Genomic DNA, 20,653 nt, shown 5'->3' on the forward strand with positions numbered 1-20,653 from the left:
TGAGAGTATGGGCATGAGACGTATGCGTGAGTGCGTATCTGGAGAGTATGCGTGTGCGTAAGAGTGTGCGTGAGAGTGTGTGTTAGTGAGTGCGCGTGAGTGTGCGTGAGCGTGAGAGTGTGCGTAAGAGTGTGCGTGAGAGTGTGTGTTAGTGAGTGTGCGTGAGCGTGAGAGTGTGCGTTAGTGAGAGTGAGTGCGCTTGAGTGTGCATTAGACTGAGTGTGCGTGTGAGACTGAGTGTGCGTTTTAGTGTGGGTTTGCATGAGTGCGTGAGACTGCGTGAGAATGTGCGTGTGAGTGTGCATGAGAGTATGGTTGTGAGACTGCGTGAGAGTGTGCGTGTGCGTGAGTGTGCGTATGCTTGAGTGTGAGACTGTGCGTGAGAGTGTACATGATAGTGTGAGTGTGCGTGAGATTATGGGAGTGAGAGTGTGCGTATGCGTGAGACTGTGCGTGATAGTGTACATGAGATTGTGAATGTGCGTAAGAGTATGGGTGTGAGAGTCTGCGTATGCGTGAGTGTGTGTGAGAGTGTGAGTGTGAACGACAGTATGGGTGTGAGACTGTGCGTGAGAGTGTGCGTATGCGTGAGACTGTATGTGAGAGTATACTTGAGAGTGTGAGTGTGCGTGAGATTATGGGTGTGAGAGTGTGCGTATGCGTGAGTGTGAGACTGTGAGTGAGAGTGTGCGTGAGTGCGTATGCGTGAGTGTGAGAGTGCACGTAAGAGTGCACGTATGCATGAGAGTATGCATAAGAGTGTGCGTGAGAGTGCAAATGCGTGAGAGTGTGCATGAGTGTGTGCGTGAGAGTAGGAGTGTGCTTGAGAGTGCGTTAGTGAGAGTGAATGTGCGTGAGACTGAGTGTGCCTAACACTGAGTGCACGTGAGCGTGTGTGTGGGTTTGCGTGATAGTGCGTGTGCGTAGGTGTGCATGAGAGTGTGCGTGAGAGTATGGGCGTGAGAGTATGGGCATGAGACGTATGCGTGAGTGCGTATCTGGAGAGTATGCGTGTGCGTAAGAGTGTGCGTGAGAGTGTGTGTTAGTGAGTGCGCGTGAGTGTGCGTGAGAGTGTGAGTTAGTGAGAGTGAGTGCGCTTGAGTGTGCATTAGACTGAGTGTGCGTGTGAGACTGAGTGTGCGTTTTAGTGTGGGTTTGCATGAGTGCGTGAGACTGCGTGAGAATGTGCGTGTGAGTGTGCATGAGAGTATGGTTGTGAGACTGCGTGAGAGTGTGCGTGTGCGTGAGTGTGCGTATGCTTGAGTGTGAGACTGTGCATGAGAGTGTACATGATGGTGTGAGTGTGCGTGAGATTATGGGAGTGAGAGTGTGCGTATGCGTGAGACTGTGCGTGATAGTGTACATGAGATTGTGAATGTGCGTAAGAGTATGGGTGTGAGAGTCTGCGTATGCGTGAGTGTGTGTGAGAGTGTGAGTGTGAACGACAGTATGGGTGTGAGACTGTGCGTGAGAGTGTGCGTATGCGTGAGACTGTATGTGAGAGTATACTTGAGAGTGTGAGTGTGCGTGAGATTATGGGTGTGAGAGTGTGCGTATGCGTGAGTGTGAGACTGTGAGTGTGCGTATGCGTGAGTGTGAGAGTGTGAGTGAGAGTGTGCGTGAGTGTGAGACTGTGAGTGAGAGTGTGCGTGAGTGTGAGACTGTGAGTGTGCGTATGCGTGAGTGTGAGAGTGCACGTAAGAGTGCACGTATGCATGAGAGTATGCATAAGAGTGTGCGTGAGAGTGCATATGCGTGAGTGTGTGCATGAGAGTGGGAGTGTGATAAGTTAGTGTCTGTCAGTGTGAGTGTGCGTGTGTGTGTGAGAGAGTGTGTGTGAGTGTTTGTGTGTGTGTGCACGTGTATGAGTGAATGCTTGAGAGTGTGTTTGTGTGTGTGCGCATGTATGAGTGAATGCGTGAGTGTCTGTCAGTGTGTCTGTGTGAGATTGTGAGGGTGTGAGTGTCTGTCAGTGTGAGAGTAAGAGATTTTGTGTGTGTGTGTGTGTGTGTGTGTGTGTGTGAGAGAGAGTGAGTGCGAGTGCCTGCAAGTGTGTGAGAGTGTGAGTTTGTGTGTCTCAGTGGCAAGTGATGACTTGTAACCCGGTATGCTGAGTGAGACCCAGTGCAAACAAATGAACAGAAGTGTGACGTGACTGCATCTGTAATATTTACGTCCCTGTAAATGATTTTTTTAAGTGTTTTTAAGGGTTAAGTGTGTGTGTGTGTGTGTGTGTGTGTGTCAGGACACGGAGGTGTACAAGGCGTCAGTGAAGGAGGACATGCAGCGCTGGCAGGCTGCTCTCCGTCTCCATGGATCGGTGGATTGGCTCATCGCGGTGGTGGAGAGCGACAACAAGAAGAAGAACAAGACCAACATCCTGCCACGCACCTCCATCGTCGACAAGATCCGCAACGACTTCTGCAACAAGCAGAGCGACAGGTGAGCGGCTGAAATAGCTCCTGATCCCAGCATGCTCTGCTCTCTGATGCAGCAGCTGTCTGTGCATGTGCAGCTGATGATTACTTTACACACTCAGCGTCTCAATGAACACACAGTCACAGCTGAGGAACTATTACATCAACAGAAAAAAACAGGCTTGAATGAAATAAATAGAATTCTTATATATTTTAATTTCAGGAAATTATAAATGTAAAAGATAATAAAAACAATACTTTCTAAAATAAATATGAAAAAGTAACACAATTATCAAAAATGTAAATTAAATAATAAAAAACCTTTAGTAAATGTATCTTACATTTTTTTGTAAAGCTTAATAAAAAAAAAATCACATTGAGCCCTTGATCTGAATGAAGAAACTCAACACATCCGTCTTTCAGATTTTTTGCACATTTGAACAAGACAAAGCCACAGTCAATGAAAGCATGTGACTCTTAATTAGCTATGGCAGTGTATGTAATGTGATGTGAGTGTGATGCATGTGTGTCCAGGTGTGTGTCTCTGTGCGACCCGCTGAAGGAGTCGTCACGCTCGCAGGAGTCCTGGAGCTCGTTCCTCACCAAGCTGCGCACGCTGCTGCTCATGTCCTTCACCAGGAATCTGGGACGCTTCGAGGACGACATGAGGACACTGCGAGAGAAACGCACCGAGCCCGGCTGGAGCTTCTGCGACTACTTCATGGTGCAGGTGTGCGATTGGCTGAGGGAGGTGTTCATTCTGTTAACAAAAACCGTGACAAAAAATGTTTGTTGATGAGCTTTTTTTTTTATCACAAACGATAACTATGACAACATGCAATGTCCTTGATGATAAAAGACAAGGCTAAAATATATGCAAAAAATAATGTTTTTTTAGGAGGACAATATCTGTCTGAGATGCAACTATTTGGTAAATCTGGAATCTGAGGGAGCAAACAAATCTAAATATTGAGAAAATCATCTTTAAAGTTGTTCAGATGAAGCTCTTAGCAATGCATATTACTAATCAAAAATTAAGTTTTGATATATTTACATTAGGAAGTTTACTAAATATCTTCATGGAACATGATCTTTACTTAATATCCGAATGATTTTTGGCATAAAAGAGAAATGTATAATTGTGACCCATGCAATATATTGTTGTCTATTTCTACAAATATACGTCTGTGCTCCTGATGACTGCTTCTGTGCTGCAGGGACACGTGTGCATCTGTGTGATCTGTGTGCATCTGTGTGCATCTGTGTGCATCTGTGTGCATCTGTGTGATCTGTGTGATCTGTGTGCATCTGTGTGCATCTGTGTGCATCTGTGTGATCTGTGTGATCTGTGTGCATCTGTGTGCATCTGTGTGATCTGTGTGCATCTGTGTGCATCTGTGTGCATCTGTGTGCATCTGTGTGATCTGTGTGATCTGTGTGCATCTGTGTGATCTGTGTGATCTGTGTGCATCTGTGTGCATCTGTGTGCATCTGTGTGATCTGTGTGATCTGTGTGATCTGTGTGCATCTGTGTGCATCTGTGTGCATCTGTGTGCATCTGTGTGCATCTGTGTGCATCTGTGTGCATCTGTGTGCATCTGTGTGATCTGTGTGATCTGTGTGATCTGTGTGATCTGTGTGATCTGTGTGCATCTGTGTGATCTGTGTGCATCTGTGTGCATCTGTGTGATCTGTGTGCATCTGTGTGCATCTGTGTGATCTGTGTGCATCTGTGTGATCTGTGTGCATCTGTGTGTTGTTCAGGAGGAGCTGGCATTCGTGTTCGAGATGCTGCAGCAGTTTGAAGACGCTCTGGTCCAGTATGATGAACTAGACGCTCTCTTCACGCAGTATGTGCTCAACTCTGGCGCTGGAGGTAAACCGTCATGTGTTTAAATAACTTTAAACACTTATTGTGTTATTAATAATGCATCACTGTATAAAGGTACAATGTATGTAGACTCGAGCTTGTTTTGATGAGTGATCTCCTCAGGTCTCAGTCTAGATGACACTCACACTGGGCTTTGAGGAACACAAACTCATTACAAGACAATAATAATGACAATTTTATAAATATATTAAATTTAAGTAAAATTATAAACAACATAATTTTATTTAAATGATAAATTAAATGATTAAAATATATAGTTATAAAAGTTTATCAAAAATTATCAAAATAATTTTAAAGGACTTCTGGATTTTATAAATGTTCTCCATCGTGTTAGTACAGAAAGATTATTGCAATAAAGTGAACATTATATTTTTATGTTTTGTATACTTATATTTTAAATTTTATATTTATTATATAAATTATATATATTTTAAGTAAAATTACATTAATAAAATAAACTATTAAAATAACATTTTTATAAATACTTTAAAAATAAATGATTAAGATTTATTTCATTAAAATATTTTAAATATACCTGAAATTATAAAAATATGATTTAAAAAAAAAAAAATTTTGTTTGCTTTTTAATAGGAAATCATTGGAATGACGTGTACCCATGAAATGCTCACAATAGAGAATGGAAGGAAGTAAATGGAGATAGTGTCTGAGCAGGTTTGACTGGTCGTCTGTGTGTGTGTGTGTGTGTGTTCAGACGGTGCTAACTGGCTGGGCTCGTTCTGTGCACCGGTGCGGAGCTGGAACGGACTGCTGCTGCGGCGGCCCATCGACATGGAGAAGCGTGACCTGATCCAGAGAGGAGAGGCCAGTCTGCTGGACCTGCGCAGCTATCTGTTCTCTCGCCAGTGTACGCTGCTCATCTTCCTGCAGAGACCCTGGGAGGTGACGGCCCGCGCGCTCGAGCTGCTGCACAACTGTGTGCAAGAGCTGCGGCTGCTGGAGGTGTGTATCTGTGGGGCGTTCAGGTGTTTTGGGTCGTGTTTCAGGTGTTTTGTGGCCAGTTTCAAGTGGTTTGGGGCGTGTTTTAGGGTGTTTCAGATGTGTTTGGGGAGTGTTTAAGGTTTTTTGGGGCCTGTTTCAGTTGTTTTAGGCATTTCAGATGATTTGGACATGTTTTTGGGGTGTGTTTTAGATTTTTTGGGCCTGCCCCAACTTTGGGGCGTGTTTCAGACATGTCTAGGGCATTTTGGGGCTGTATTTCAGGTATTTTTCAGACATTTTTGGGGCGTTTTTGTGCTGTTTTTAGGGTGTGTTTCAGGTGTGTTGCAAACATGTCTCGGACGTATTTCAGACATTTTCGGCGTGTGTTTCAGATGTGTTTGAGAAGGGCTTCAGATGTTTTTGGGGTGTGTCAGGTGTTTTGGGGGCATGTTTTAGACGTTTGGGCCCTGTTTCAATTGTTTTGGGCCATTTCAAATGTGTTTGGGAAGGGTTGCAGACATTTTTAGGGCATGTTTCAGGTTTTTTTTAGGGCATTTCAGATGTGTTTGGGCAGTGTTTAAGGTTTTTTGGGGCATGTTTTAGACGTTTGGGGCCTGTGTCAGTTGTTTTGGGGCATTTCAGACGATTTGGACTTGTTTTGGGGTGTGTTTTAGATTTTTGGGGCCTGCCCCGTGTTTGGGGCGTGTTTCAGACATGTGTGGGGCATGTTTGTGCTAGGGCTGGGCGATATATCGAATATTAGCGATAATATCGGAATAATTTTGACGACGATGTACAATTTGAATATATCGGGAATATCGAATATTTCAAATTAAATCATACTTTCCCAAAAGAACACGCCGAATGTCCAAAAAGGAACCTGTAACTGCTAACTGCTCTACGCCCCTCTACTACGAGAGCTGTAATGATAGCGGTTGCCAGATAACAAGAGTTTAAATCTCCCAATCAGAGCTCCACTGTTACAAGGATACATTTTCTGCCCCGTGTTTGCTTATTTTAAGCAATCTGGCAACCATGCACACGCGCTCACTCCTCATTGCGGAAGAGCCGCCGACGGTAATCTGAAAACACGAACAAGCTGGAATTGAGCGATCTAATGAAAGCGTCGTTCAGCCGGTCTGTGTTCTGTCGTGAGATCTCAACTGTATTGTTTGCATTTGTGATCGCAAAATAAATGCACTTACTCGACCGCTGATGTTTGAATAGAGAAACATAGGCTATGGCCATTTGGAATTACTATTGGGGAATTTCACTGATATGTTTACCAGTTTCCATAATATAGACAGAGAAAATGCAAAAGTCTTTGGTATTCATTTATATATATTTATATATAAGAAATAGCTATGTGCTTCAGCAACAAGCTCCCCATCTAAGAGGGTTTTTAGTGTCAGTAAGAACATAGTTTCATGCCACAGAGCTTCTCTTAAAACCACAGACAGTTGACAGACTTGTGTTCTTAGCTTAAAAACTTGTTAACAAAATTAATATATAATACTTATCCCAGTTGCATAGTTTAAATTGTGAATTGCATGCACTAAAAAGTTGACAGAATGCACTTTCTGTAACTGTTACTTCATTTGCACTGCTTCAGTTACATATAGGCCTACATGTATTCATTTAATAAAAAGCAGTAAGTGATCTCTTGGTCTAGATTTTTTAACTGCTTAAATTAGCTGTTTAATCTAAATGTTTTTTTTTTTTTTTTTTAATGGGCAAAAGAAAATCATGTTTTATTTTTTATTATTTAAATGCAAATGCAAACATATCGAGATATGTATCGAATATCGTAAAAAATTTGACAATATCGAGATATCATTTTTTTTTGTATATCGCCCAGCCCTAGTTTGTGCTGTTTTTGGGGCGTGTTCGAGGTGTATTTGGGGCGTTTCAGATGTGTTTGGGGAGTGTTCGAGGTGTATTTGGGGTGTTTCAGATGTGTTTGGGGAGTGTTCGAGGTGTATTTGGGGTGTTTCAGATGTGTTTGGGGAGTGTTCGAGGTGTATTTGGGGCGTTTCAGATGTGTTTGGGGAGTGTTCGAGGTGTATTTGGGGTGTTTCAGATGTGTTTGGGGAGTGTTCGAGGTGTATTTGGGGTGTTTCAGATGTGTTTGGGGAGTGTTCGAGGTGTATTTGGGGTGTTTCAGATGTGTTTGGGGAGTGTTCGAGGTGTATTTGGGGCGTTTCAGATGTGTTTGGGGAGTGTTCGAGGTGTATTTGGGGCGTTTCAGATGTGTTTGGGGAGTGTTCGAGGTGTATTTGGGGTGTTTCAGATGTGTTTGGGGAGTGTTCGAGGTGTATTTGGGGTGTTTCAGATGTGTTTGGGGAGTGTTCGAGGTGTATTTGGGGCGTTTCAGATGTGTTTGGGGAGTGTTCGAGGTGTATTTGGGGCGTTTCAGATGTGTTTGGGGAGTGTTCGAGGTGTATTTGGGGTGTTTCAGATGTGTTTGGGGCGTGTTCGAGGTGTATTTGGGGTGTTTCAGATGTGTTTGGGGTGTGTTCGAGGTGTACTTGGGGGCGTTTCAGATGTGTTTGGGGAGTGTTCGAGGTGTATTTGGGGTGTTTCAGATGTGTTTGGGGTGTTTCAGATGTGTTTGGGGCGTGTTCGAGGTGTATTTGGGGCGTTTCAGATGTGTTTGGGGTGTGTTCGAGGTGTACTTGGGGGCGTTTCAGATGTGTTTGGGGCGTGTTCGAGGTGTATTTGGCGCGTTTCAGATGTGTTTGGGGAGTGTTCGAGGTGTATTTGGGGCGTTTCAGATGTGTTTGGGGTGTGTTCGAGGTGTATTTGGGGTGTTTCAGATGTGTTTGGGGTGTGTTCGAGGTGTATTTGGGGCGTTTCAGATGTGTTTGGGGTGTTTCAGATGTGTTTGGGGCGTGTTCGAGGTGTATTTGGGGTGTTTCAGATGTGTTTGGGGTGTGTTCGAGGTGTATTTGGGGCGTTTCAGATGTGTTTGGGGTGTTTCAGATGTGTTTGGGGAGTGTTCGAGGTGTATTTGGGGTGTTTCAGATGTGTTTGGGGTGTGTTCGAGGTGTATTTGGGGCGTTTCAGATGTGTTTGGGGTGTTTCAGATGTGTTTGGGGCGTGTTCGAGGTGTATTTGGGGTGTTTCAGATGTGTTTGGGGTGTGTTCGAGGTGTATTTGGGGCGTTTCAGATGTGTTTGGGGCGTGTTCGAGGTGTATTTGGCGCGTTTCAGATGTGTTTGGGGAGTGTTCGAGGTGTATTTGGGGTGTTTCAGATGTGTTTGGGGTGTGTTCGAGGTGTATTTGGGGCGTTTCAGATGTATTTGGGGCGTTTCAGATGTGTTTGGGGTGTGTTCGAGGTGTATTTGGGGCGTTTCAGATGTGTTTGGGGCGTGTTTGAGGTGTATTTGGGGTGTTTCAGATGTAATTGGGGTGTGTTCGAGGTGTATTTGGGGTGTTTCAGATGTGTTTGGGGCGTGTTCGAGGTGTATTTGGGGCGTTTCAGATGTGTTAGGGACATGTTCGAGGTGTATTTGGGGCGTTTCAGATGTGTTAGGGACATGTTCGAGGTGTATTTGGGGTGTTTCAGATGTATTTGGGGCGTTTCAGATGTGTTAGGGACATGTTCGAGGTGTATTTGGGGTGTTTCAGATGTGTTTAGGACATGTTCGAGGTGTATTTGGGGTGTTTCAGATGTGTTAGGGACATGTTCGAGGTGTATTTGGGGTGTTTCAGATGTGTTTGGGGCATGTTCGAGGTGTATTTGGGGCGTTTCAGATGTGTTAGGGACATGTTCGAGGTGTATTTGGGGCGTTTCAGATGTGTTAGGGACATGTTCGAGGTGTATTTGGGGCGTTTCAAATGTGTTAGGGACATGTTCGAGGTGTATTTGGGGCGTCTATTTGGGGCGTTTCAGATGTGTTAGGGACATGTTCGAGGTGTATTTGGGGCGTTTCAGATGTGTTAGGGACATGTTCGAGGTGTATTTGGGGTGTTTCAGATGTATTTGGGGCGTTTCAGATGTGTTAGGGACATGTTCGAGGTGTATTTGGGGTGTTTCAGATGTGTTAGGGACATGTTCGAGGTGTATTTGGGGTGTTTCAGATGTGTTAGGGACATGTTCGAGGTGTATTTGGGGTGTTTCAGATGTGTTTGGGGCATGTTCGAGGTGTATTTGGGGCGTTTCAGATGTGTTAGGGACATGTTCGAGGTGTATTTGGGGCGTTTCAGATGTGTTAGGGACATGTTCGAGGTGTATTTGGGGCGTTTCAAATGTGTTAGGGACATGTTCGAGGTGTATTTGGGGCGTCTATTTGGGCGTTTCAGATGTGTTAGGGACATGTTCGAGGTGTATTTGGGGCGTTTCAGATGTGTTAGGGACATGTTCGAGGTGTATTTGGGGCGTTTCAGATTTGTTAGGGACATGTTCGAGGTGTATTTGGGGCGTTTCAGATGTGTTTGGGGCGTGTTCGAGGTGTATTTGGGGCGTTTCAGATGTGTTAGGGACGTGTTCGAGGTGTATTTGGGGCGTTTCAGATGTGTTAGGGACATGTTCGAGGTGTATTTGGGGCGTTTCAGATGTGTTAGGGACATGGTCGAGGTGTATTTGGGGCGTTTCAGATGTGTTAGGGACATGTTCGAGGTGTATTTGGGGCGTTTCAGATGTGTTAGGGACATGTTCGAGGTGTATTTGGGGCGTTTCAGATGTGTTAGGGACATGTTGGAGGTGTATTCGGGGCGTTTCAGATGTGTTTGGGGCGTGTTCGAGGTGTATTTGGGGTGTTTCAGATGTGTTTGGGGCGTGTTCGAGGTGTATTTGGGGTGTTTCAGATGTGTTTGGGGCGTGTTCGAGGTGTATTTGGGGTGTTTCAGATGTGTTTGGGGCGTGTTCGAGGTGTATTTGGGGTGTTTCAGATGTGTTTGGGGCGTGTTCGAGGTGTATTTGGGGTGTTTCAGATGTGTTTGGGGCGTGTTCGAGGTGTATTTGGGGTGTTTCAGATGTGTTTGGGGCGTGTTCGAGGTGTATTTGGGGCGTGTTCGAGGTGTATTTGGGGCGTTTCAAATGTGTTAGGGACATGTTCGAGGTGTATTTGGGGTGTTTCAGATGTGTTAGGGACATTTTCGAGGTATATTTGGGGTGTTTCAGATGTGTTAGGGACATGTTCGAGGTGTATTTGGGGTGTTTCAGATGTGTTAGGGACATGTTCGAGGTGTATTTGGGGTGTTTCAGATGTGTTAGGGACATGTTCGAGGTGTATTTGGGGCGTTTCAGATGTGTTTGGGGCGTGTTCGAGGTGTATTTGGGGCGTTTCAGATGTGTTTTGGGGTGTGTTTGAGGTGTATTTGGGGTGTTTCAGATGTGTTGGGGACATGTTCGAGGTGTATTTGGGGTGTTTCAGATGTGTTAGGGACATGTTCGAGGTGTATTTGGGGCGTTTCAGATGTGTTTGGGGCGTTTCAGATGCGTTTAGGGCGTTTTCAAGGTGTATTTGGGGCGTTTCAGATGTGTTAGGGACATGTTCGAGGTGTATTTGGGGCGTTTCAGATGTGTTAGGGACATGTTCGAGGTGTATTTGGGGTGTTTCAGATGTATTTGGGGCGTTTCAGATGTGTTAGGGACATGTTCGAGGTGTATTTGGGGTGTTTCAGATGTGTTAGGGACATGTTCGAGGTGTATTTGGGGTGTTTCAGATGTGTTAGGGACATGTTCGAGGTGTATTTGGGGTGTTTCAGATGTGTTTGGGGCATGTTCGAGGTGTATTTGGGGCGTTTCAGATGTGTTAGGGACATGTTCGAGGTGTATTTGGGGCGTTTCAGATGTGTTAGGGACATGTTCGAGGTGTATTTGGGGCGTTTCAAATGTGTTAGGGACATGTTCGAGGTGTATTTGGGGCGTCTATTTGGGGCGTTTCAGATGTGTTAGGGACATGTTCGAGGTGTATTTGGGGCGTTTCAGATGTGTTAGGGACATGTTCGAGGTGTATTTGGGGTGTTTCAGATGTATTTGGGGCGTTTCAGATGTGTTAGGGACATGTTCGAGGTGTATTTGGGGTGTTTCAGATGTGTTAGGGACATGTTCGAGGTGTATTTGGGGCGTTTCAGATGTGTTTGGGGCGTGTTCGAGGTGTATTTGGGGCGTTTCAGATGTGTTAGGGACGTGTTCGAGGTGTATTTGGGGCGTTTCAGATGTGTTAGGGACATGTTCGAGGTGTATTTGGGGCGTTTCAGATGTGTTAGGGACATGGTCGAGGTGTATTTGGGGCGTTTCAGATGTGTTAGGGACATGTTCGAGGTGTATTTGGGGCGTTTCAGATGTGTTAGGGACATGTTCGAGGTGTATTTGGGGCGTTTCAGATGTGTTAGGGACATGTTGGAGGTGTATTCGGGGCGTTTCAGATGTGTTTGGGGCGTGTTCGAGGTGTATTTGGGGTGTTTCAGATGTGTTTGGGGCGTGTTCGAGGTGTATTTGGGGTGTTTCAGATGTGTTTGGGGCGTGTTCGAGGTGTATTTGGGGTGTTTCAGATGTGTTTGGGGCGTGTTCGAGGTGTATTTGGGGCGTGTTCGAGGTGTATTTGGGGTGTTTCAGATGTGTTTGGGGCGTTTCAGATGTGTTTGGGGCGTGTTCGAGGTGTATTTGGGGTGTTTCAGATGTGTTTGGGGCGTGTTCGAGGTGTATTTGGGGCGTGTTCGAGGTGTATTTGGGGCGTTTCAAATGTGTTAGGGACATGTTCGAGGTGTATTTGGGGTGTTTCAGATGTGTTAGGGACATTTTCGAGGTATATTTGGGGTGTTTCAGATGTGTTAGGGACATGTTCGAGGTGTATTTGGGGTGTTTCAGATGTGTTAGGGACATGTTCGAGGTGTATTTGGGGTGTTTCAGGTGTGTTAGGGACATGTTCGAGGTGTATTTGGGGCGTTTCAGATGTGTTTGGGGCGTGTTCGAGGTGTATTTGGGGCGTTTCAGATGTGTTTTGGGGTGTGTTTGAGGTGTATTTGGGGTGTTTCAGATGTGTTGGGGACATGTTCGAGGTGTATTTGGGGTGTTTCAGATGTGTTAGGGACATGTTCGAGGTGTATTTGGGATGTTTCAGATGTGTTTAGGGCGTGTTCGAGGTGTATTTGGGGTGTTTCAGATGTGTTTGGGGTGTGTTCGAGGTGTAATTGGGGGCGTTTCAGATGTGTTTGAGGCGTGTTCGAGGTGTATTTGGCGCGTTTCAGATGTGTTTGGGGCGTGTTCGAGGTGTATTTGGGGCGTTTCAGATGTGTTTGGGGCGTGTTCGAGGTGTATTTGGGGCATTTCAGATGTGTTTGGGGTGTGTTTGAGGTGTATTTGGGGTGTTTCAGATGTGTTTGGGGCGTGTTCGAGGTGTATTTGGCGCGTTTCAGATGTGTTTGGGGCGTGTTCGAGGTGTATTTGGGGTGTTTCAGATGTGTTTGGGGCGTGTTCGAGGTGTATTTGGGGCGTTTCAGATGTGTTTGGGGTGTGTTTGAGGTGTATTTGGGGTGTTTCAGATGTGTTTGGGGCGTGTTCGAGGTGTATTTGGGGTGTTTCAGATGTGTTTGGGGCGTGTTCGAGGTGTATTTGGGGCGTTTCAGATGTGTTCTGGAGTGTGTTTGAGGTCTATTTGGGGTGTTTCAGATGTGTTAGGGACATGTTCGAGGTGTATTTGGGGTGTTTCAGATGTGTTTGGGGCGTGTTCGAGGTGTATTTGGGGCATTCAAGATGTGTTTGGGGAGTGTTCGAGGTGTATTTGGGGCGTTTCAGATGTGTTTGGGGCGTGTTCGAGGTGTATTTGGGGCGTTTCAGATGTGTTTTGGGGTGTGTTTGAGGTGTATTTGGGGTGTTTCAGATGTGTTTGGGGCGTGTTCGAGGTGTATTTGGGGCGTTTCAGATGTGTTTTGGGGTGTGTTTGAGGTGTATTTGGGGTGTTTCAGATGTGTTTGGGGCGTGTTCGAGGTGTATTTGGGGCGTTTCAGATGTGTTAGGGACGTGTTCGAGGTGTATTTGGGGCGTTTCAGATGTGTTAGGGACATGTTCGAGGTGTATTTGGGGCGTTTCAGATGTGTTAGGGACATGTTCGAGGTGTATTTGGGGTGTTTCAGATGTGTTTGGGGCGTGTTCGAGGTGTATTTGGGGCGTTTCAGATGTGTTTGGGGCGTGTTCGAGGTGTATTTGGGGCGTTTCAGATGTGTTTGGGGCGTGTTCGAGGTGTATTTGGGGCGTTTCAGATGTGTTTGGGGTGTGTTTGAGGTGTATTTGGGGCGTTTCAGATGTGTTTGGGGTGTGTTTGAGGTGTATTTGGGGTGTTTCAGATGTGTTTGGGGCGTGTTCGAGGTGTATTTGGGGCGTTTCAGATGTGTTTGGGGCGTGTTCGAGGTGTATTTGGGGCGTTTCAGATGTGTTAGGGACATGTTCGAGGTGTATTTGGGGCGTTTCAGATGTGTTTTGGGGTGTGTTTGAGGTGTATTTGGGGTGTTTGAGCTGTGTTTGGGGTGTGTTTGAGGTGACTCTGATGCGTGTGTGTGCTGCAGGTGTCTGTGGTCAGCGGTGCTCTGGACTGTTGGGTGTTTCTCAGCTGTCTAGAAGTCCTGCACCGGATCGAGGGATGCTGCGACCGCAGCCAGCTGGAGGCTAACTCCTCTCACACCGTGGGCCTGTGGACCTACGCCACGGAGAAGGTACAGATCAGACACACGGCTAACACACTCAAGGGCATGTGACAGTGGCCCGTTTGGGCTTATTTCTTCATTTTTTGTATAATTATTGCCAGCTGAGGTCTCTGGGCGATCTGTGCGGTCTGGTGTCCGAGAATGGCCCGAACTCAGAGGACCTGAACAAAACCGTCGACCTGTTGGCTGGTCTGGGAGCAGAGAGACCCGAAACGGGTAATTAGGATGAAATAACGCATAACCATTATCATTATTGTATTAGATGCTTGATACGACTCAGATTTATCAACTGTTATATACATGCACACATATATGTGCAATATAAATATATTTAAACACACAAGAAGTCTCTTCTGCTCATTGAGGCTGCATTTATGTGATCATGTGAAAATGTGACACTGAAGACTGCAGGAATGATGCTGAAAATCCAGCTTTGATCACAGAAATAAATTACAGTTTAACAGAGATTCACACAGAAAAAAACTGTTTGAAATTATAATAATATTTCATAGTTGTTTAAGTATTTTTGGTCAAATAAATGCAGCCTTGATGAGCAGAAGAGACTTTGGAGAACATTGAAAATCATAACAATTCCAAGCATTTGACTGGTAATGTGAGTATAAATGAGGAGATGGAGCAGCTCAGATTGTGTTTCAGTGGTTGAAGCGGGTCTGTAATGTGTTTGTCGTCTGCGTGTCTCAGTGAACAGTCCTCAGAGTCCCTATAAGAAGCTGAAGGAGGCGTTATCGTCTGTGGAGGCCTTCGAGAAACACTATCTGGTGAGCGTTCAGTCTCTAGTCTGTGAGGTTTATTTTAGTGCTGTGATCACTGGGTTTATTTTGGCTCATGGTTTGTGCGTCTGATCAGGAGCTGTCTCACGCCGCTATGGAGATGTACAGAGCGATCGGGCGTCTGCGTTCGGCTCGGCTGGTGGGGAAGAGTCTGGCCGAGTTCTACATGTGAGCACCATTTAACATCACAGAAACATGTCTGAGGGTGGAAACAAATCTAAATATGGAGAAAATCATTATTTTGAAGTTCTTAGCAATGCATATCACTAATCAAAAATTAAGTCTTGATATATTTACAGTAGGAAGTTTACTAAATATCTTCATCGAACATGATCTTTACTTAATATCCTAATAATTTTTGGCATAAAAGACAAATGTATAATTGTGACCCATGCAATGTATTGTTGTCTATTGCTACAAATATACCTGTGCTACTGTTGATGTGTGTGTGTGTGTGTGTGCGTGTGCGTGTGTGCGTGTGCGTGTGCAGGAGGAAGGGTGACCCTCAGAGCGCTGAGGACTTCCTGCTGGATTCTCTGAAGTCATACGAGTCTGAGAGCTGGAGTCTGCCGATCACACACACACGCAAACAGATCGCAGAGTGTCAGAAACAGCTGCAGAAGATGGACGAGTATCCTTTACTCAGAGTTTTATATTTAAATACTTTATTATATTTTTGTCATTTATTTATATTTACAAAAAAAAAAAATATATATATATATATAATTTTATTAATGTCTGTAAGCTGTGGGTGTGTGTGGTTTCTTTGACCGTGTGTAGATACCTGCAGACCAGTGCTCTGCTCGCCAGCGACACAAACCTGAGCGATGAAGAGAGGAAACACTTCTGCCAGGAGATCCTGACCTTTGCCAGCCAGACCGCAGAGGGCAAAGGTCAACAGAAAGGTCAGCTTGTGTTCGGAGTGTGTTTGTTACAGCGGTCACTGCTAATCCTGACAAAAACACTATCAAAGTACCAGAACCGTACACTTTATTCCAGGTCTCATTTAAATATTGATTTTAAATTAAAAATTAAAAATTTAAATATTAATAATTTTTAAGTCATTATAAATATAATTAGTAACATATTTTTAAAATATATAATAAAAGCATAGATTAAATAATAATAAAAATAGAATTACATATTTTTGATTTACAATCATTGATTAAGGTTCCAATGAACAACAGAGCTTAAAATTAAATTCAATTAGGCTACTGTTTATTTTTATCTATAATAGTCAACACCCAAATAAAAATTTTTTTTGCTAACATTTAAATTGTTTTAAAATTAACCTCTGAATTATACAATTTCTGTTTGTTGTTGAAATATTATAATTAACAGTCATAACATGTTTTATATTTAAATGACATCAAACACATTAAGGCATCACTAACAGGTTAAATAAATATAATGAAGTATAGTCTAATATTTCGCAGAATGCTCTTCTCTAGACTTCATTTCTCTAGCAAATACCAAGCTGTGGACACTGATGGAAAGTAAATGCTAAGTGACATTTTGTTTACAAGCTAATTTTAATGAAGTCTTTCCGTGGTTGAATCTGGTTGAGGGGGTGAGATGTTCATTCATGTTTATTTCACGTTAAAACTAGTAGTAAAGAGGAAGATGGGTTTACAGTGATTGATCGGTGAACAAAAACATGTTGCTGGAGACGAGTTTGTTGAAAATGCAGATTCGTTCTCTTCCAGCAGGAGGCGCTACAGGAGCAGCAGAAACAGAGGTTTCCACGCTAACGGCTGTACACAAACTAGCGCTTTATCAGATAAATTAAAAATGCCATTGAAACTTTTATTTAACGAAATCAAGATTAAAAAAAAATATGTATGGGAAACACTGGTAATGTATATTATACTATCAGAAGTGTGTTAAAAACCAGATCAGTTATAAAAAATATGATATGGCGATATTTATTGATATTGAGTTATTGTCCAGTCCTATGTCTAGTTAGGATAAAAACTACGAGTAACATGGAAGAGATACAGTTTATCGCGTGTCGCATGTAGTTAGGACACACTGTGTTAATCTTGTGTTTCTGGACTCTGACAGATCCGTGTGTGGCTCTGAGCATGAGCTCCTTCACTCGGCTGCAGGAGCTGTGTTTCCGTCCGTCCTCGGCGCTGGTGCACGTGAGCGCCGCCCTGCTGCTGGAGCTGCATCTCTGCAGTCTGATGCCCGTTCCTGTGATGCTGGAGCACATCTCCGCCAGCATACACTTCACAGAGGAGCAGCCGGGCTCCACGGCTCAGAAACGAGCCGCTCAGAACCCTGACGGCACTGTGACCTTCCCCACGACCAGCCTTGCGTCTGCGTCTGCACTCGACCTCTGCGAGATCCTGGAGCACAGTCCGTCTGATAACGCTCTGAGCTCCGCCGGCCTGGCCTGCAGGAACATGCACCTGCTGATGCGCCGGAACGACAGCACCTCCTCGCTGGACACACCTAACACTGCACTGACCACACTCACTCTGGAGGACGGAGCGCAGATGCTGAGGACCAGTGATGTCACGCTGTTGCCTGGCAACAACAGCATCGTCTTCACCGCACCTGTGAGAAGAGCTGTTTCATCATATCAGATTATAGCAGAGATTCCCAAACTGGAGTTCGCTGATGAAACGCTCATGAAGAATCATAAAAAATACAAAGAAATATATAAATTATGTGTGTGTATATATAAAACACTTTCTAAAAATAAATCAGAAAAATGCAACTTTTGATATTCAATAATTTACAAATAAAAACATTCAAACTAAAACACTTCAGATTTAATATTAATAGTAAAAGTAAAATGTAAAAATGTAAAAAAAAATTTTTTTGAAATGTTTACTAAAATTAAATCAATCATAAAAATGTTAAATAAAAAAATGTATTGTTTAAAAATAAAAACACTCAAAAAAACACTTGCTAAAAATAATTATCTTAAAAATGTAAAATAAAATATTTTAAATCATAAAGTAAAATTAAAATGTGTAAATTTAATTAAAACTTAAATGAAACTTACTACAAATTAAATCATGAAAATGTAAAAAAAATTTGTACTTTTTTTTTTTTACCTACATGTAATGTGCCCACTGACCGACATTTAAAAAAAATATGTGAATGATTAAATTATAGAAATATTAACTTAAAATATCAGGGGAGACATCAAGTAAATATTAATGTCAAAAAAGTTTTGGGAATCTCAGGCTTACAGGGTAAAATGTTATAAACACCATATTTGCATGTAATTTCATACATATTTTTTAAAAAAAAACTGAATTTGTGATTTTGTCAGACTCAGAAGCCAGGTGTGTACACTCTCCGGCAGCTGTGTGCGACGCTGGGCAGAGTGCAGTTCATTCTGCCTCATCTTTACCCTGTGGTTCAGTATGAGGTTTACTCTCAGGAGCCTCAGCTCAGCATCCAGCCGCTCACAGGTCAGTGTGAGAGAGAGAGAGAGAGAGAGACTGAGTGAGAGAGAGAGAGAGAGAGAGAGAGAGTGAAAGAGACTGAGAGTGAGAGAGAGAGAGAGTGAAAGAGACTGAGAGTGAGAGAGAGACTGAGTGTGAGTGAGAGAGAGTGAGAGAAAGAGAGAGTGAGAGAGAGAGAGAGTGAGATAGAGAGAGAGACAGAGAGTAAGAGAGAGAGTGAAAGAGACTGAGAGTGAGAGAGAGACTGAGTGTGAGTGAGAGAGAGTGAGAGAAAGAGTGAGTGAGAGAGAGTGAGTGAGAGAGAGACTGAGAGAGTGAGAGTGAGAGAGAGTGAGATAGAGAGATAGAGATAGAGAGAGAGAGATAGAGAGAGAGAGACAGAGTGAGAGAGTGAGTGAGAGAGAGTGAGTGTGAGAGAGTGAGAGAGAGAGAGAGAGTGAGATAGAGAGAGAGAGAGAGAGAGAGAGAGAGAGAGTGAGAGAGAGAGAGAGAGAGAGAGTGAAAGAGACTGAGTGTGAGTGAGAGAGAGTGAGAGAAAGAGTGAGTGAGAGAGTGAGAGAGAGTGAGTGTGAGAGAGAGAGACTGAGAGAGTGAGAGAGAGAGAGAGTGAGATAGAGAGAGAGACAGAGAGTAAGAGAGAGAGAGAGTGAAAGAGAGTGAGAGAGAGACTGAGTGTGAGTGAGAGAGAGTGAGAGAAAGAGTGAGTGAGAGAGAGTGAGTGAGAGTGAGAGTGAGATAGAGAGAGTGAGAGTGAGTGAGAGAGAGTGAGTGTGAGAGAGTGAGAGTGAGAGAGACTGAGAGAGAGAGAGACTGAGAGAGAGACTGAGAGAGAGAGTGAGAGAGAGAGTGAGAGAGACTGAGAGAGAGAGTGAGAGAGACAGAGAGAGAGTGAGAGAGACTGAGAGTGAGAGAGACTGAGAGTGAGAGAGACTGAGAGTGAGATAGAGAGAGACTGAGTGTGAGATAGAGAGTGAGTGAGAGAGAGAGTGACTGAGAGTGAGAGACTGAGTGAGAGAGAGAGACTGAGTGGGAGAAAGAGAGAGTGAGAGAGAGATTGAGTGAGAGAGAGAGTGAGAGATTGAGAGTGGGAGAGAGAGAGAGTGAGAGATTGAGAGTGAGAGAGAGACTGAGTGAGAGAGAGAGAGTGAGAGAGAGACTGAGTGAGAGCGAGAGTGAGAGAGTGAGTGACTGAGAGTGAGAGAGTGAGTGAGAGAGAGAGAGAGTGAGTGAGAGAGTGAGAAAGAAAGAAAGGGAGACAGTGAGAGTTTGAGAGTGCCTGTGTGTGTGTGTGTGTGTGTGTGTGTGTGAGATTAAGTGAGTTTGAGTGTGTGTGTGAGAGTATGTTTGTGTGTGTATATGAGAGTGTGTGTGAGATTGACTGAGTGAGTTTAAGAGTGAGTGTGTGTATGTGTGAGTGAGATTAAGTGATTGTGTGAGAGAGTGTATAGGAGTGAGCGTGTGTGTGTGTGAGAGAGAGAGTGAGATTGGTTGAGTGTGTGTATGTGTGTGAGTGCAAGTGAGTGTGAGAGATTGTGTGTGTGAGACCGAGTGTGTGAGAGAGTGTTTGAGATTGTGTGAGATTAAGTGAGTTTGTGTGTGTGTGTGTGTGAGAGTGTCAGTCTGCAGCGTCTCCCCTGATGTGTGTGTGTGTGTGTTGTCGTCTCAGAGCACCTGTTGGCTGGTCTGCCGCAGCAGGTGAAGTTCACTATCCTGACGGGTCACTATTCCGTGAAGAAGGGTGATGCTCTTCAGCTCAGTAACACTGACTCCATGCCTGTGCTGCACTCGTCCACATGCAGCGGCCGCATCCTCAGCAGCAGCGCAGGTGACAGACACATAAACATGTACTAAATCATCTCATGTAAAATTCAAACTAATCATTTTTATAATAACACTCAAAATCAAATTATATAATAAAACTATTAAATAAACAGTAAAATAATTTTAAAAAACTATAAATAAATTGTAAAATTAGTAATACATTTTTTTTTCTACAGAAGAACAGATAATTTACATGAGTACAAATATAGCACTAAATTATATATAAGTATTAAGTACGCTTCTTTGTCAGACAGCTGCGGTTGAAGTGATTTCTTGATTCAGCAGGAAATAGAAAAACAAATAGAAAGTTCTAAAGAACAGCATTTACCTGAAATAAAAAAAAAATATTTTCTAACATTACAAATGACTGTCACTATTGATCGATTTAAAGCATCCTTGATGAATAAGGTGTTGACTTCCTGATGTGTGTTGATCAGAGCTGGTGTCTGAGAGCGCTCTGTCCATCCAGTCGTCTGAGAAGGTGACGAGCATCTCTCTTCCTGTGACGCCGCCCTATCACACGCTGGAGTTCCTGTTGGACGTTCTGTGTCATATCCCATCATGCCCTGCGCGGATGGAGAGCGAGCGCCTCACTAACGGACAGATCAGTCACCGCACACGCAGCCGAACACGCTTCAACAGCGGCATGACTGTCATCGACCAGAAGGTTTGATACACCTCAACAAACCAGACTGAGGCCTGCTTTCATTGTTAATACTT

General features: G+C 44.0%; 1 protein-coding gene across 1 annotated transcript in view; it reads left to right on the forward strand.

Moving 5' to 3' along the window:
• The window catches only part of trappc10 (trafficking protein particle complex subunit 10), a 31,301-nt gene that overhangs the window by 4,761 nt on the left and 5,887 nt on the right, over positions 1-20,653 (forward strand). The window contains exons 4-17 of the mRNA XM_059537038.1: positions 2,246-2,442; positions 2,952-3,147; positions 4,182-4,293; positions 5,021-5,268; positions 13,759-13,905; positions 13,998-14,112; positions 14,599-14,675; positions 14,764-14,855; positions 15,178-15,318; positions 15,468-15,592; positions 16,752-17,251; positions 17,977-18,118; positions 19,779-19,937; positions 20,371-20,600. Of these exons, the coding sequence (XP_059393021.1) occupies positions 2,246-2,442; positions 2,952-3,147; positions 4,182-4,293; positions 5,021-5,268; positions 13,759-13,905; positions 13,998-14,112; positions 14,599-14,675; positions 14,764-14,855; positions 15,178-15,318; positions 15,468-15,592; positions 16,752-17,251; positions 17,977-18,118; positions 19,779-19,937; positions 20,371-20,600 (2,481 nt within the window). The remainder of the gene's footprint in view (positions 1-2,245; positions 2,443-2,951; positions 3,148-4,181; positions 4,294-5,020; positions 5,269-13,758; positions 13,906-13,997; positions 14,113-14,598; positions 14,676-14,763; positions 14,856-15,177; positions 15,319-15,467; positions 15,593-16,751; positions 17,252-17,976; positions 18,119-19,778; positions 19,938-20,370; positions 20,601-20,653) is intronic.

The sequence above is a fragment of the Carassius carassius genome, chromosome 44, assembly GCF_963082965.1.
Source record: "Carassius carassius chromosome 44, fCarCar2.1, whole genome shotgun sequence".
NCBI classification, from domain to species: domain Eukaryota; kingdom Metazoa; phylum Chordata; class Actinopteri; order Cypriniformes; family Cyprinidae; genus Carassius; species Carassius carassius.